Raw genomic sequence first — 14,090 nt, forward strand, 5'->3', positions numbered from 1 at the left:
CGCCCACAGAACAAGGAAAGAAATAGGCGCGTATCACAGTTTTTACACAGGAACTGGGGCCATCGTACATCGTATCGCAACTCATTATGGTGGGAACTTCTGCGCATCCTTCGCGCAGCTCGGGTTCGGCCATTTTTAAACTGCGGGAACATTAACAGTTGACGTTGAGCCGCGGAGCTGTTTAAATGCCGGAGAATTGCAGTGTTATCTACGGTTAGACAGTCTTGTGAGGCGTGACACGGCATGAATATACTGCACTTCGTTACAGAGACAACTTACTTCTTTAATAGTTAGTTCCGGGCGCCTGTTATCGTGCTTTAGTAAGTTCCACTGATTTTGATTATTTTTATAAAATACAATTTTTATCCCTAACAGAGATTATGGATCGCTGGTTGAAATCTGGAACTACTAAACATACACATATTTTGTGTATGTACCAAAAAAAGAAAAAATAAATATATTTTGATTTTTATTAAAGCATATGTTTTTTATGAGGGGTACTCAGCGTTACGAAAATTATAGAAGGGGTACACATATGTCAAAAGTTTGGGAAACACTGTCTTACTGTGAAAGTATTTTTAGACTGGCTATATCCATTAGAAATTTTCTAACATTCATCTTGTGATTACAACTTTGATGCTTTTAAAATTCAAATCTGCCCTCTGTTCCAAAGAGTTTAGTATTCTTGCCATAATTGTTTTTTTAAAAAAACTTTCTAAAGAATTTTTTTACAATTCTGTTATTTATAATTGTTTTGAGTTTCTAAAGAATTACAATTGGAGTATTTCTTTGTGTACTTATTTCACCTACGGTCATATAAATTAAGTTTAATTCCCCCCTATTCAAATGGGAAAACCATGTATTTGTACTGAACAAAATCTTTTGATGAGAAAAATGATTGTTGCACAAAGCTTTCTAGGGGACTGTTCACACAACAAACTTAACCAGGTCATTTCTAGACCCCATGTATTAGGCTGTCTCATAAACCAGTTATTTAGGGTCAGAAGAGAGAGCTCAGCATTTTAACCTCAAAGTATCTTGGCTGAATTATTAGTAAAAAGACTCATCTCTTGATCATAATTTGTTGTGTGGATTCAGATTCAGTCACTTCGCAGCTGCTGTGATTGTTACACCAGTGTTTCTCAAACTGGAGAACTTCTATGGCCTTCAATTGCCTGGGGAATTCTGGGAGTTGAAGCCCACACATCTTCAAGTACCCAGGGTTGAAAAACACTGCTCTGTAGTCACTCTTCAAGGAAATGTTGGACTGAGAAAAACTGACTGACCCAAAGTCACCCCTGAGCCTTAGGTTCCCCCCTAATCCTAATTCAACATTTGAATCCTGATTAAAGCATGCCTGCGATTGCAGCTGTAATGGCAGAGGAAGAGATCTTCCGTGTGAGAGCAAGGAGCACAGTGTTATTTTCTGAGCTCTTCTGAGTAACCAACGCATAATAAACGCTCATTCCCTCACGGCGAATTAATCACGTACGGTTGCTAAAGCGAGCAGAATCTGCGGCTGAAGGCAAAAAAAAAAAAAAAAAACAAAGAAAAAAGGACTGGCGGTGGCTTTTCAAAGCCATTTGCCGATTTGCACCTGGCCGGGCTCCCCTCAGCACAAAAAAGGTCAGCGGGGAGGAAGCGCGCCTTGTGGCCGTAGCGCTCGCCAAGGGAAACCGACTTCCTCCAACGGCGAAAACCGACCGAAGGATCGTCTTTAATGGGCAACAGGGGAAGAGCAAGGAATACAGTCACAATTTCCCCGGCAAGTTCGAAGAAAGCCTGTGTTCGGACTCCACCGACGTCCGAATTTTCCGAAGAGAGCCCGTTGCCTTCCCAGCCCATCCCAAAAAAATGCTCAGCCAAATTCGCAAAACCCGGATTCACGGGTGGTTGTGCCCCTTCCAGTCCTGCCTCCTAAACCTCTCCGTTCAGGGATCCATTCATGCTCTCCTTGTCCCCACCCTCGGGCTTAGGAGAAGCCGTTTCTGGCTCAGCCCTACTGGAAAAACTTCGGCGCAAACAGCCGGGGCAGAATCGCGACCCCCTCCTCCGCTTCCCCCGCCCCGTCGTTCCCAGGCTGCTATTTTTAAAAGTACACACTTGCTTCCTCGGTCCCTCTCCTCCTCCTCCTCCTCGAGGATTATTAATTTTTATTCCGGCCCCGAAGGGGTGGTTCCTCTCTCCTCCGTAAAAGGGTCCTAGAAAGGGGGCTGGGCGAGGGGGGTCTATTTTAGGAGCAGCTCTAGGGAGCCGATGGCCTTGTTAGGGCAGCTTTGACCTTTTCCTTGGCAGAGGAGGAGGAGGAGGAGGCGAAAAATAGGAAGAGACTCCGGAGGAGATTCGGAGCCGTGCACAGCCGACGGGGCAGTAAAAACGTTGGCATCGTTCGGGGCCGGGACCTCGGGGAGGGCATAGGAAAGGAGGAAAAGCAACGAAGGAGCAAGCCGTCGGATAGGTACACACACCCGGGCAAGAAGATTAAAGAGAGCGCGCTCCTGCAGATCTGCATGGACTCTTAAAGAAATGGATTGTGGGGGGATTTTTGAAGAAACTGCAAGGATGATATAAAGGCCAATGCAACTGCAAAATTAACAATCCTTGCCCCGCCTCTGATGGAGGATGTAAAGTTTAGAACTGCACAGCCTAAGGGGGAACTTCAATCCTATTCTTTCCAAGACCAGGTAGTAGTTTGTATCTCTTAATAAACATCTTCATGCCTTCTTGGGTAGTGGTTCTGTTGTAGAACCAAGCTGGGCAACTTTCCCTGGCCCCATCCTGCCTCCATCAACAGGGACTTCGATCCCACAGCAATTTCCTTTCCTTGGGCTCTTGGAATCAGCTGAACTTGGCTATGCAGCACTTGAATCCGGCGATGATAGGTCCATTAATGGAGCCATAATCTGGCTAAATAGGCAAGAGAGAAGAAGAGAAGAGGAAGGAAAAGAGGAGCAAAAGAGAAGAGTGGAAATCTCTGGCTTTCTGACTTTGGTCGTGTATCATGAGTGGTGGAAGGTTTGACTTCGATGATGGAGGAGCCTACTGTGGGGGCTGGGAAGGTGGCAAAGCCCACGGGCATGGCATCTGTACTGGCCCCAAAGGTCAGGGCGAATACTCTGGCTCTTGGAACTATGGTTTTGAAGTGGTGGGGGTATACACATGGCCCAGTGGCAATACCTATGAGGGCTACTGGTCTCAAGGAAAGCGACATGGCTTAGGGATTGAAACCAAAGGACGATGGCTTTACAAAGGTGAATGGACCCATGGTTTCAAGGGAAGATACGGTATAAGGCAGAATGTCAGCAATGGAGCAAAGTATGAAGGTACCTGGAATAATGGGCTGCAAGATGGATATGGTACAGAGACCTATGCTGATGGAGGTAAGACTGGCTAAGATGTGGCTGGCTGCCAGTTCCTTCCCAGATGGGGCATGGACAATGTGCTATGTGGGCTAAGTCCCAAAGCTGCAATCTTAAGGGGAAATAATTCAGTTCTTATTCCTGAAAAGAGGTGACATGAAGGCCTTGGAGTAGAATGTAATATTTAATCTCTCCAGATGTGTGTCTTATTTATTAAATTGCAGCTGAACATGTACATAGTTCTCCCTCTGTATATAAATGAATGTGTGAATGTGCAAACTTTGCATTTTATATATATGTCATATACATGTCCCACACACACATACCTGGCTTTCCATCACCATTTCTGAATAAATCTGTATATCTGCATCTTACGTGCATTGTATTGCTTAATTATCTGGTGTCCGCTGCCCAATTACAATTTGACTCCTGATACAACTCCATCACTGATTACCCTTCTTTGCAGTGCAGGATGTGTCATCTCGAAGCTCATAGGATAAGCATTCATTTCATGGTATGGATCAATCTTTGCTGATTGGTTGAGCATCCACCATATAACTCACAAAGTATCTAGAAGTAGGTATCAGCTCTTATCCAGCAGAGGTGGTGAACAAGGAGATGCTTGTCACAGAATCAGAAATCTTGAGGACAACTTAATAAAACCCAGTGTACCAAGTATGTTTCTGCGCATAACCAGTTGCAAAAATTACACTGGTGCAAGACAATCTTTGATGTGCCATGATGTGACTTGTTTGGAATATTGTATCAACCCAATATTGTGGTTAAACAATTTGTGACTAGAAATCATGTCGTTATATAACTGGCTCATTAGGAAACGTCAGATATTTGCACTACTTTTCTGGAAAGTTCAAGGCAAACTTCAAGCAATTATGTATATTTCATAATCTGGTCATTGTTAAGGATATTGTGTCACCACCAGAGTCATGGTTCATAAAGCAGGGTACCATCAGAAGTATTTACGCACGGAAACAGTTTTGAAAGTAATTGTGAATAACATGCAGACAAACTGGTTCTTGGTAAGGAAGAAGATTGTTTAGTTTAGAACAGCTGAAAAAAATCATTAAACAATATGTTTACACATTTATTTGCATTTTAAGGTATTCTGTATATAGACTGATGGATTATGGACAGTCCAACTAGCTAGTTTTTTGTGTTTAACAAAATAATGTGCTTAGTTGTGTCCATCAAATAATCCTGTGGTTGAGAGTTGAGGTGCAAAACCAAAAACCAAAACCAGACAAGCAATGAGAAAGTGAGGCGCTGCTTAGATAAATGCACAGCCAGTAGAAACATCTGAAAAAAAATGTTCACCAGCAGGTGTCAAAATGTACTTATTGGTGCATTTTTGCCATGTAAGTTTATCTGAAACTCTCTAGGCCTGTTTGATTTATATATCACTGGGGTGAGCAGTTTATGATGACTTTCCACTGAAAATAACAAGAGAAATAGATTTCTAAGTGAAATATGAAAAAGTTTTGTGCTTATCTGAACAAAATGTTCAAATGATAGCTGTAATAAATACATTGTAATCTTATACATACTTATCTGTATGAAATTTAATAAGTGCTACTGAATTTCATGAGATTGAATTACAGTATACGGAATACATGTAGGACTTCATTATTAGTAACTGAAAAAAAAACTTGAGACATTTCTTACAATATTACTGACATTCACAATAGCTGTCTAGTATTAAATTATATCAATACATCTTGACTCACATTAAACATTTTCAAGGCATGAGTTATTTGTGATGAAGATTGCATTAGTAAGTTATGTCCCTGCTGTGCCAACCAGAAAGCAGAAGATGAATTTACCTGCACAGCTGCTTCCAATCTGCAGGATATTCCAAATTGTCATTAGTAAGAGCAAGAAAATTAATATGCTATATGCGTTAGAAAAAAATTATCTAAATCTGATGTCAAATGTGCTTGTCTTCACACCTGAGTGCTTCAGTTGCATTTTCTGTCATTTTATTTTATATTCTACAGCTACAAATCTTTTCTTTTTCTGTTCTTTTCCAAGGAGAGTCCGAAGGGCAATTCCTTATTTTTTAATTCATAATTCGTCATGAAATAAACTAATAGACTACCTTTGGAAAAAAAAGGTATCAACTTATGAATGTTAGCCCATTGTATAATTAAAATTTTAGTTGCACAAATGTCAAAATCTTTCTTTGAGATGGAAATATTTCTTCTAGAGGTCTTTACATGGCATTGTAAGGCAGTTTCCGCAATGGCTGGGTTTACACTCAACCATTAACAAATCAACAGTAGGTCCACAAGAATTTGAATTAACCCAAGGAAACTACATTACAGTTTAGCATAATCATGTTTGTTTGGATTTGGCTTAGCTTATTTTGTAGACAAAGACAGTTGTGGTTTATTCAATAAATCATAATAGACAGAAACATGCCATAGTGGAATTCCTAAACCCAGCCAAAGATTGTTGCCTCAAGTAGTGTTAAAATCTGGTATGGATTCAGCAGAAAGGTTTTATAGGAGCTCATTATTAGTTCTGTTAGTAAGACAATCGATGAAAAAAGCTATGGAATGAAGTGTCTAAAGCAGTGATGGCTAACCTTTTTGCCATCGCATGCCGGGGGGGGGGCAGGGAGTTGCGTGTGTGCATGCCCATACCCATAATTCTATACACAACCCTCCCCGCCCCCCGCCCCCGTTCCTGGCACTCAATGGCCCGGTAGGCCCGTTTTTCTCTCTCACCTGGCTCCAGAGCCTCTCTAGGAGTCTGAGGAGGGCGAAAATGGCCTCTCCCCCCCCCCGAGGCACTCCAGAGGCCAGAAACGGCCTGTGGTGGGACCGGAAGTTGGCAAACAGGCCGTTTTTGGCCTCCGGAGGACCTCCGGTGGGGTGGGAAAGGCCGTTTTTGCCCTCCCCAGACTCCTAGAAAGGCTCTGGAGCCAGGTGAGAGAAAAACGGGCCTTCCCCACCAACCTCCGAAGCCCTCTGGATGCAGGAAACAACCTGTTTCCCTACTTCTGATGGGCCCAGAAGGCCTGAAAATCAGCTGGCCGGCACGCCCATGCGCACTGGAGCTGAGCTCGTGTGCCCACTGATATGGCTACGCGTCCACCTGTGGCACATGTGGCATAGGTTCGCCATCACGGATCTAAAGAGTTTAGCATCCCCCAACCTCAGATGCTAGAATAGGATTAGGAATAATGAGAGCTATAGTCCAATAGTATAAAATGGACTATAGAATCTCCATTCAAATCCAGATACTACATGCATAAGATTGGCCCCACTTTTGACACCCTTTCACAAGGCCCTGAAGACCTGGTTTTGGGGACACCTGAGGGGGATGCTATCAAATGGCTTATCTGATAGTTGTCAGCAGGGGAGGGGGCCTTATTGCTTCTTTATTGTCTTTATATTGAATTTTTAACTTTGCAAGTCACTTGGAACCACTGAGAGTGAGTTGGGCAGCCATACAAATTTTTGTTCCCCTCTATGAGGGCCTGCATATATAATCATAGAATTAAAGATTGGAAGTGATTTTGGAAAACATCTAGTCCAACTTCCTGTTTAGTGCAGAAATCTCTTATTCTTATTCTGATAGATGTCCATCCAGCCCAGGGGTAAAATCCAGCAGGTTCCGACAGGTTCTAGAGAACAGGTAGTGGAAATTTTAAACAGTTCGGAGAACCGATAGCAGAAATTTTGAGTAGTTCGGAGAACCGGCACCTTCTGGCTGGCCCCAGAAGGTGCCGGTTCCCAGAGTGGGGTGGCCCCAGAGTGGGGTGGGAATGGAGATTTTGCAATATCCTTCCCCTAGGAGTGGGGAGGGAATGGGGATTTTGCAGTATCCTTCCCCTGGAGTGGGGAGGGAATGGAGATTTTGCAGTATCCTTCCCCTGCCATGCCCACCAAGCCACACCCACAGAACCGGTAATAAAAAAAAGTTGGATTTCACCACTGATCCAGCTTCTGTTTAAACACATCTAGCAAAGAAAAGTGTCACTTTCTAAATCAATCTGTTCCATTGTAAATAGCTCTTACCATTAGCATTTTTTCCTGATGCCATTGTCCATCCAAAATCTGTTTGTAACTTAAACCCATTATTTCTTAATCAGTTTTCTGAAACACCTTTGAACAATTCTGTGCTACGACAGCCATTTGGATATTGGAGAGATATCAAGTCTTCCCACAGTTTTCACTTAAACATACCCCAAATCTCCCCATGTTTCTTGTATTTTTTTTTCTTTCCAGGCCCTTTTATCATCTTGGTTGTTGTCACTGATCTGTTTCTGTTGGTTAAAATCCTTCAATTAAGCATGAAGCCAGAACTAACTATCTATCTGTCTGTCTGTCTGTCTGTCTGTCTATCTATCTAACTATCTAACTATCTATCTATCTATCTATCTATCTATCTATCTATCTATCTATCTATCTATCTATACACATATATACATACAGAGAGGGAGAGACAGAGTGAGAGAGAGAGAAATAGATACTTTAAACAAACTATTAATGTATAATGTATAAATTAAAATTCAGAGATACAGCCTGGAATGCAACCTTTGAAGCTACTATTTAAGTCCTATTTAGTGGGAGGAGATAGGAAAAGAATTATTTATTTATTTATTTATTTATTTGTTTGTTTGTTTGTTTGTCAGATTTATATGCCGCCCTTCTCCCGTAGGACTCGGGGCGGCTCACAACAATAAAACAACCCAACAATAGATAAATATTAAATAATATTAAAAACCAATTAAAATCCTCAAATCCCCAAGTTAAAATCCACGGCAGATCAGGGAAGTTGCTGAAAGAGCCATGTCTTTAGGTCAGCACGGAAGGTGAGGAGGTCGGGGGCCATCCGGAGCCCGGTGGGCAACCCATTCCAGAGGGTCGGTGCGACCACAGAGAATGCCCTCATCCTGGGGACCGTCAGCTGACACTGTCTGGCCGAGGGGACCCGGAGGAGGGCAGCCCTATGTGAGCGCACTGGGCGGTGGGAGGCCGGTAGGAGGTGATCCTGCAAATACCCCGGGCCCATGCCATGAAGGGCTTTATAGGTGAGTACCAGCACCTTGAAGTGAATCCTTTTCTGTGCTTCAGAAGCTGACTTTCCTCCTTTCTTACACTTTATAGTAATATTAAATTTTCACCTTTATAATACCATACATTCTGCAGAATTGCTTCCTAATTCTATTTCCTTTTTTAAAGAATCCTGACATTTCAATATTTCCATTTTTTAATTGACCAAATGCAGTAATTAATTTATACCTAACTTCCTTGCCTTATTCTTGTGATTTTTTTTGTATATTAACCTTTTTACAAGAATTATAGCATTGATTAGCAATTTAGCTTAAATGTTAAATTTACATATACTTGAGAGAAAGGGAACAATCTTGTAAGGATATTTTTATGTGAAGCGCCTTCTGGGACTTATCTTAATAATACAGCCTAATGAAAGGCAGTGAAAATTAATAAGGAAGAAATTGTCAAGTCAATAGTCTTGTCTATAAGATGCTCACTTGTTTACACCCTATTGTAATTCATTCCAGAGTCTTGTCCACTGTATTTTGCATATTTTTTCCTTTTTCCTTTTCCTTCCTTTTTTTTTTTTTTAGATCATTAAGGATTATTGTCCTTTGTTGATATGATAGACCTCATTGGTGAGCTATGGAGGTCAGAGTCCATAAAAATTCTTCATTTGTTCTTGGCCCTTTGCCTATGAGAATGCAAATCCTTGGGGGAGCTAATGTCTCTTTACTGGGAATAAATATTTGTATTTCTTTAGCATATTTCATTCCAGGATACCCAAGCTGAATGGAGAGTAGGGGAGGATAGCTTACTAATTTTGGAATGGAATTTGAAACAGTGTGTGAGGGATAGGAGAAAAGTTTCGGGGGGGGGGTAAGGGAGTAGTGTTGTTCGTTGCTGAGGTAACCATGTCAACAAAAGGTGGACAATGAAGCAAGATAGAATCTCTGAAGTGAGGAAAATTAATGTTTGTGCTAATTGGTGGGAAAGGGACCAACCTTTTTCTGTGAAAAGTTCAAATTTTCTATGGAAAAGAAGGTTTTTGTTACATTTAAATAGCTTTCAATTGAGAATATATACAACAAAAGAATGCTAAAGCATGGAGTACTGTCATACAGGAGGATGGATGGATGGATGGATGGATGGATGGATGGATGGATGGATGGATGGTTGGATGGATGGATGGATGGATAGATGGATGGATGATAGGTACATAGGTAGGTAGGTAGGTAGGTAGGTAGGTAGAAAGATAGGACAGACAGACAGAAATGCTAGCCACCTTTACCCTAGACAAATATGTAAAACTTTTGCAAATATTGAGGTTAAATTTCACCTCAATATTTGCAAAAGTTTACCTCAATAGCTGTTTAATAGATGTTTCATACTTCAACAAGTTTTGCAGATTCTCTGAACCAGCTATTTTTTATATAGAATTTGAATGACTTTGCTTACTGTATCTAGGACTAGATTCTTAGACCTTATCTACACTGCTGGGTTGCCTTGTCATTATAATAGAAAAGCAACTGTTTCTGGCGGGCAGAAATGGATGGTGGTGTTGTCCATTAATTAATTCCCCATTCACCTTCAAATTAATATCAGAGCATGTTTCTTTGTTCCACTTCCAAAATACTATTGTTTGTATTTTGTTCGCTTGTGGGCCTCCTGTTCATTTGAGCCAGATCACTTCACTTGGTGGGATTCAGCTATTTATTGACTGCTTTGCAGAAGAAGAGTGGCTCATTCAGCTGAGCTAATGCTTCCAATTCTGTATCTCCTTTTTCCTGCATTGCTGAAATAATAAAGCGGTTATGAACCTTAACTTAAGAGAACATTTAAAGTCAGTAGAAGATTTTTAATTATAGGTTTTTGAGCAGCTAATTTCCCCCTGAACTTATTTTTTTTAAAAAAATCCAAAACTAGCTACACAAGGAAAGTAAAATAATAAATGTAAAATAAAAACAGTAATCTTTTAAAAATCTGTCAAGTTTTGTACTAGCAACCTTCTCTCTACTACACTGAAATCTTAACTAATATCCTATTTCATCAGTGCTAGTAAAAGAAGGTACAGAAACTATTACAATGGAATGAGATTCAAAGAAGGAACTTTTAAAGCTGTTTTTGTGTCTATATGTGTCTTTTGATGTTTGATGTTTGTTTCTATTATTTCAATGTAATGTATATGAGTCTCTCTCTCTCTCTCCCCACTCCCTCCCCCCCCCTCTCTCTATATATCTATATCCATACTGACAAACACACATACCCAAACACCATATACAAACACACACATAAACACACACTTTAATTATAAATATAAGTTTAAGTATTAAGTAAACCTCTCTTCTATAGGAAAGTGGGCAGTCATTTTCCTGGAAGAGAAAGGTAGAAGGGCATAGCAGCGAGGGGAATTGTCTAATGCAGTATTTTTTTTAACCTTTGCAGCTTTAAAATGAGTGGAATTAATTTCCAGAAGAATGTCTCAGTTGGGAATCCTGGGAGTTGAAGTCCACTCATCTAAAAGTTATTAAGTTATTAAAGCCAAAAGTAAACAATACACAGAAACAGTAAGTGGGCATTCTGTTGGAGCCAGCACTCTTTTCTTTGTGACATCAGAAATAAACTTTAGAATTTATTTATTTGTATCCCACTTTATTCCTGTGTAATGAAAGTTAGTAAAATTCATTATTTGAATTCAGAGACCAAACGAATGAAATGAAAAGACCTTCAACTTTCCTCTACTCTTCCATGTAATATTGCAAATAAAGAGCAAGTAAAATTGTGTGTATGTGATAACATATTTTTATTTTGAGATGAAGTTCCTATTTCAAGATGAATTCCCTTTTTTTCCTGCGCTTTAGAAACAAATGATCTAAGTTGACCACCTCTATTTTAGTCCTAGTGTACATGCTTGAATGTACACCCTATGAAAAGAAATTGTCAATACATACTATTTTCTCCATAACCCATATTTGCCATGTCAGATAGTAAGTCAATTTGAATAGAAGTATTGTTTAATACTGAAGATCTAGTTAGACAATTTCATTGCTTAATAAGAAATCAAACTCTTTATGCTGATAAATATATATATTTAAAAGCAAAGGATTAGAACAATCACCACCTATTTGCCAGATCTGCAAACCTTGCCCTCATTAGTAATGTGTTTTATGTATTCCATTAATGGATATCACTCTCAGCAGAAGCTGTGTACTGATGCTAGCTTTAATCTCAAAGGGGATGGAAAAATTGTATTTGCCAACTGGGAAGAAGTTACAGCTCTCTGACTGGGAAGAAGGTACAGTTTTCCTGCAATAAGGAACCATTTATATGAGAAGATAGGGAAGACGCTGTGACTGCCTGAATAGCTATGCTTTCATATGCCTTCCAGAGAAATTTGATGTATTTGACTTAGTTCTTACTTTTGATTCCAGGTACCTATCAAGGCCAGTTCACCAATGGCATGCGCCACGGTTATGGAGTTCGTCAAAGTGTCCCATATGGTATTGCAGCTGTGGTCCGCAACCCTCTAAGGACCTCCCTTACGTCCCTACGGAGTGAGCACAGCAATGGCACGCTGCTACAACACGATTTGCCATCAGCAAACCAGGAACATGTTCCCATGTCCCCTACCATAACACGGGGTGGCTTTGCTCTCAGCTTGTATGCAGATGCTGATGCTGGGAAGTTAAAGAAAGGGGGACTCTTCAGGAGGAGCTCCTTGTTTGGGAAACTCAAGAAAACTGACTCTAAGACCTCTTTGTCCAGCCAAAGGAGTCGACTCAGTTTCCTTAAGAGTGAGAGTGGGATGAGCTCTACAGGTAGTGATGCTACCTCCACTGCCAGTCTGGGAGAAGGAGTAGAAGGAGAGGACTTCCCACCTTTTGATGCTGATATTGATGCCACCACCACAGAATCCTATATGGGAGAGTGGAAGAATGACAAGCGTTCAGGGTTTGGCATAAGTGAGAGATCAAGTGGCCTGAAGTATGAAGGCGAGTGGCTGGATAACGTGCGGCATGGATATGGTTGTACCACGTTGCCTGATGGGAAGAAGGAAGAAGGAAAATACCGCATGAACGTATTGATCAAAGGCATGAAGAAACGGGTAATACCTCTAAAAAGTGCAAAGATAAGGCAGAAAGTGGACCGGAGCATAGAAGGTGCTCAGAGAGCAGCAGCGATCGGCAGACAGAAATCTGAGATTGCAGCTTCTAGGTAAGGATCATGAACTTGGAATTTTTGGGTGGCTATCAAGTAGAAACACCATCCAGTGCCCATTTGTAATTGAATTCTATTTGCAATTGTTGATCAAACCTAAAATACTCATTAAACTGAACTTCCATTTGTAGTGGCTTCAACTTAGAGATCTTCAAAAAATATATTCAGGTCTACATCCAGGTCAAGATGTATTTAATATAGGGGAACAGGGCTTTTGGGGAAAACAAACCCATATTTCAAATTATTTAGCTTTTTTTGCCAAGGCAAATCTTTACTCTTTATTGTCCCCTCTTCCTAGCAGCATTTTTCCAATGTTTTAAACAAAGATCTTAGCAGATTTGTTTCAAATAAAATTTTGAACTAAACAGGTATGCAATTATAATCACAGCATCAGTTTAATATCATTTCTCAATTTGGCAATTTTAGCATATGTAGACTTCAGCTCCTGGATTTCCCAGCCAGCATGGACAGATCTGGATGGAGAGAAATCACCTTTGACTTAATTCAAGCAAGACTGAGTGGCTATGGTTATTACAGTCCTCCTGATCTGGGGATTTTCTGTCTTGAATCGTGGATGGGATTGTAGTTCCCCATTCAAGATTTGTGCACTGTCTGGGGTCATCTTGAATTCACAGCTTTTACTCAAAGAGTAAGTGACAGCTGTGACCAATAAGCCCTTTGCATAGCTTCATCGTGTGCACCACGATAATGCTGCCTGTTTTAAATTGTGAGCCTTCCAGAATCATTTTGGAGTCAGGTGGTTTCTAAATCTAATAAAATAAAAATGAAAGTTTTTAGAGAAGTTCAGTTGAGTTTATTTTTTCAATTCGCGAGAAGTCGTTTTGTTTTTACACTAGTTCATATAACTTGAACTTTGAACTGGACATATTTTTTTTCTGGAGCTATTAGCTGTTTTCTGCTTCACTGGTTAATGAAACCTTTTTAGTGGTTATTGCAATCCTTTACAGTAATAGGATATGTCAGAAATTGATTCTTAGGTTTTATGTTCTAACAGCATTTATAGGGAGGGATCAGCAGTTCAGAAAACTATAAAGAAGAGTTTTTAGACCCTGCTTGCAAGATTTCAGAGGAATGTGGATGGTTGCTATTAAGTCATCATGATGTTAAAAATCAAGTGTCCAAGGCCTTTTAAGCCAGTAGTTCACATGCCTTTTAAGGGGAATTTACATTTCAAAAACTAGACAAGGATGGAATAGAGACATGCATGTGAATTATCCTTAGAGGGGTATAACAAAACCATATGCAAGCTGTGCCAAGGTTTAGGTCAAGGGAGACTTTGTGAGGGCTTAATCATTTTAATGTTCACCTCTCTATAGGCTCAAATAATTACCTTACTGCAATTAGAACAGAATGCAGTTGCAGCACTGCTCAATTTAAAAGTAGTCAGCTCCTTTGGATCAATGAGTATAACTTACCATGATCACAGGCCAAATATGCTTGGGATTTAATTAGGATTTACATGCTGTAGGAG

General features: G+C 40.4%; 1 protein-coding gene across 1 annotated transcript in view; it reads left to right on the plus strand.

Moving 5' to 3' along the window:
- The first annotated feature begins 2,314 nt into the window (after positions 1-2,314).
- JPH2 (junctophilin 2) overlaps positions 2,315-14,090 on the plus strand; it is a 60,747-nt gene continuing 48,971 nt past the window's right edge. Inside the window, exons 1-2 of the mRNA XM_070941714.1 lie at positions 2,315-3,380; positions 11,812-12,595. Coding sequence (XP_070797815.1) covers positions 3,002-3,380; positions 11,812-12,595 — 1,163 coding nt within the window. The 5' untranslated portion in view covers positions 2,315-3,001. The remainder of the gene's footprint in view (positions 3,381-11,811; positions 12,596-14,090) is intronic.

This window comes from Pituophis catenifer, unplaced genomic scaffold (assembly GCF_029215685.1).
Source record: "Pituophis catenifer annectens isolate HBS135680 unplaced genomic scaffold, rPitCat1.0.hap2 SCAF_3, whole genome shotgun sequence".
NCBI lineage: Eukaryota > Metazoa > Chordata > Lepidosauria > Squamata > Colubridae > Pituophis > Pituophis catenifer.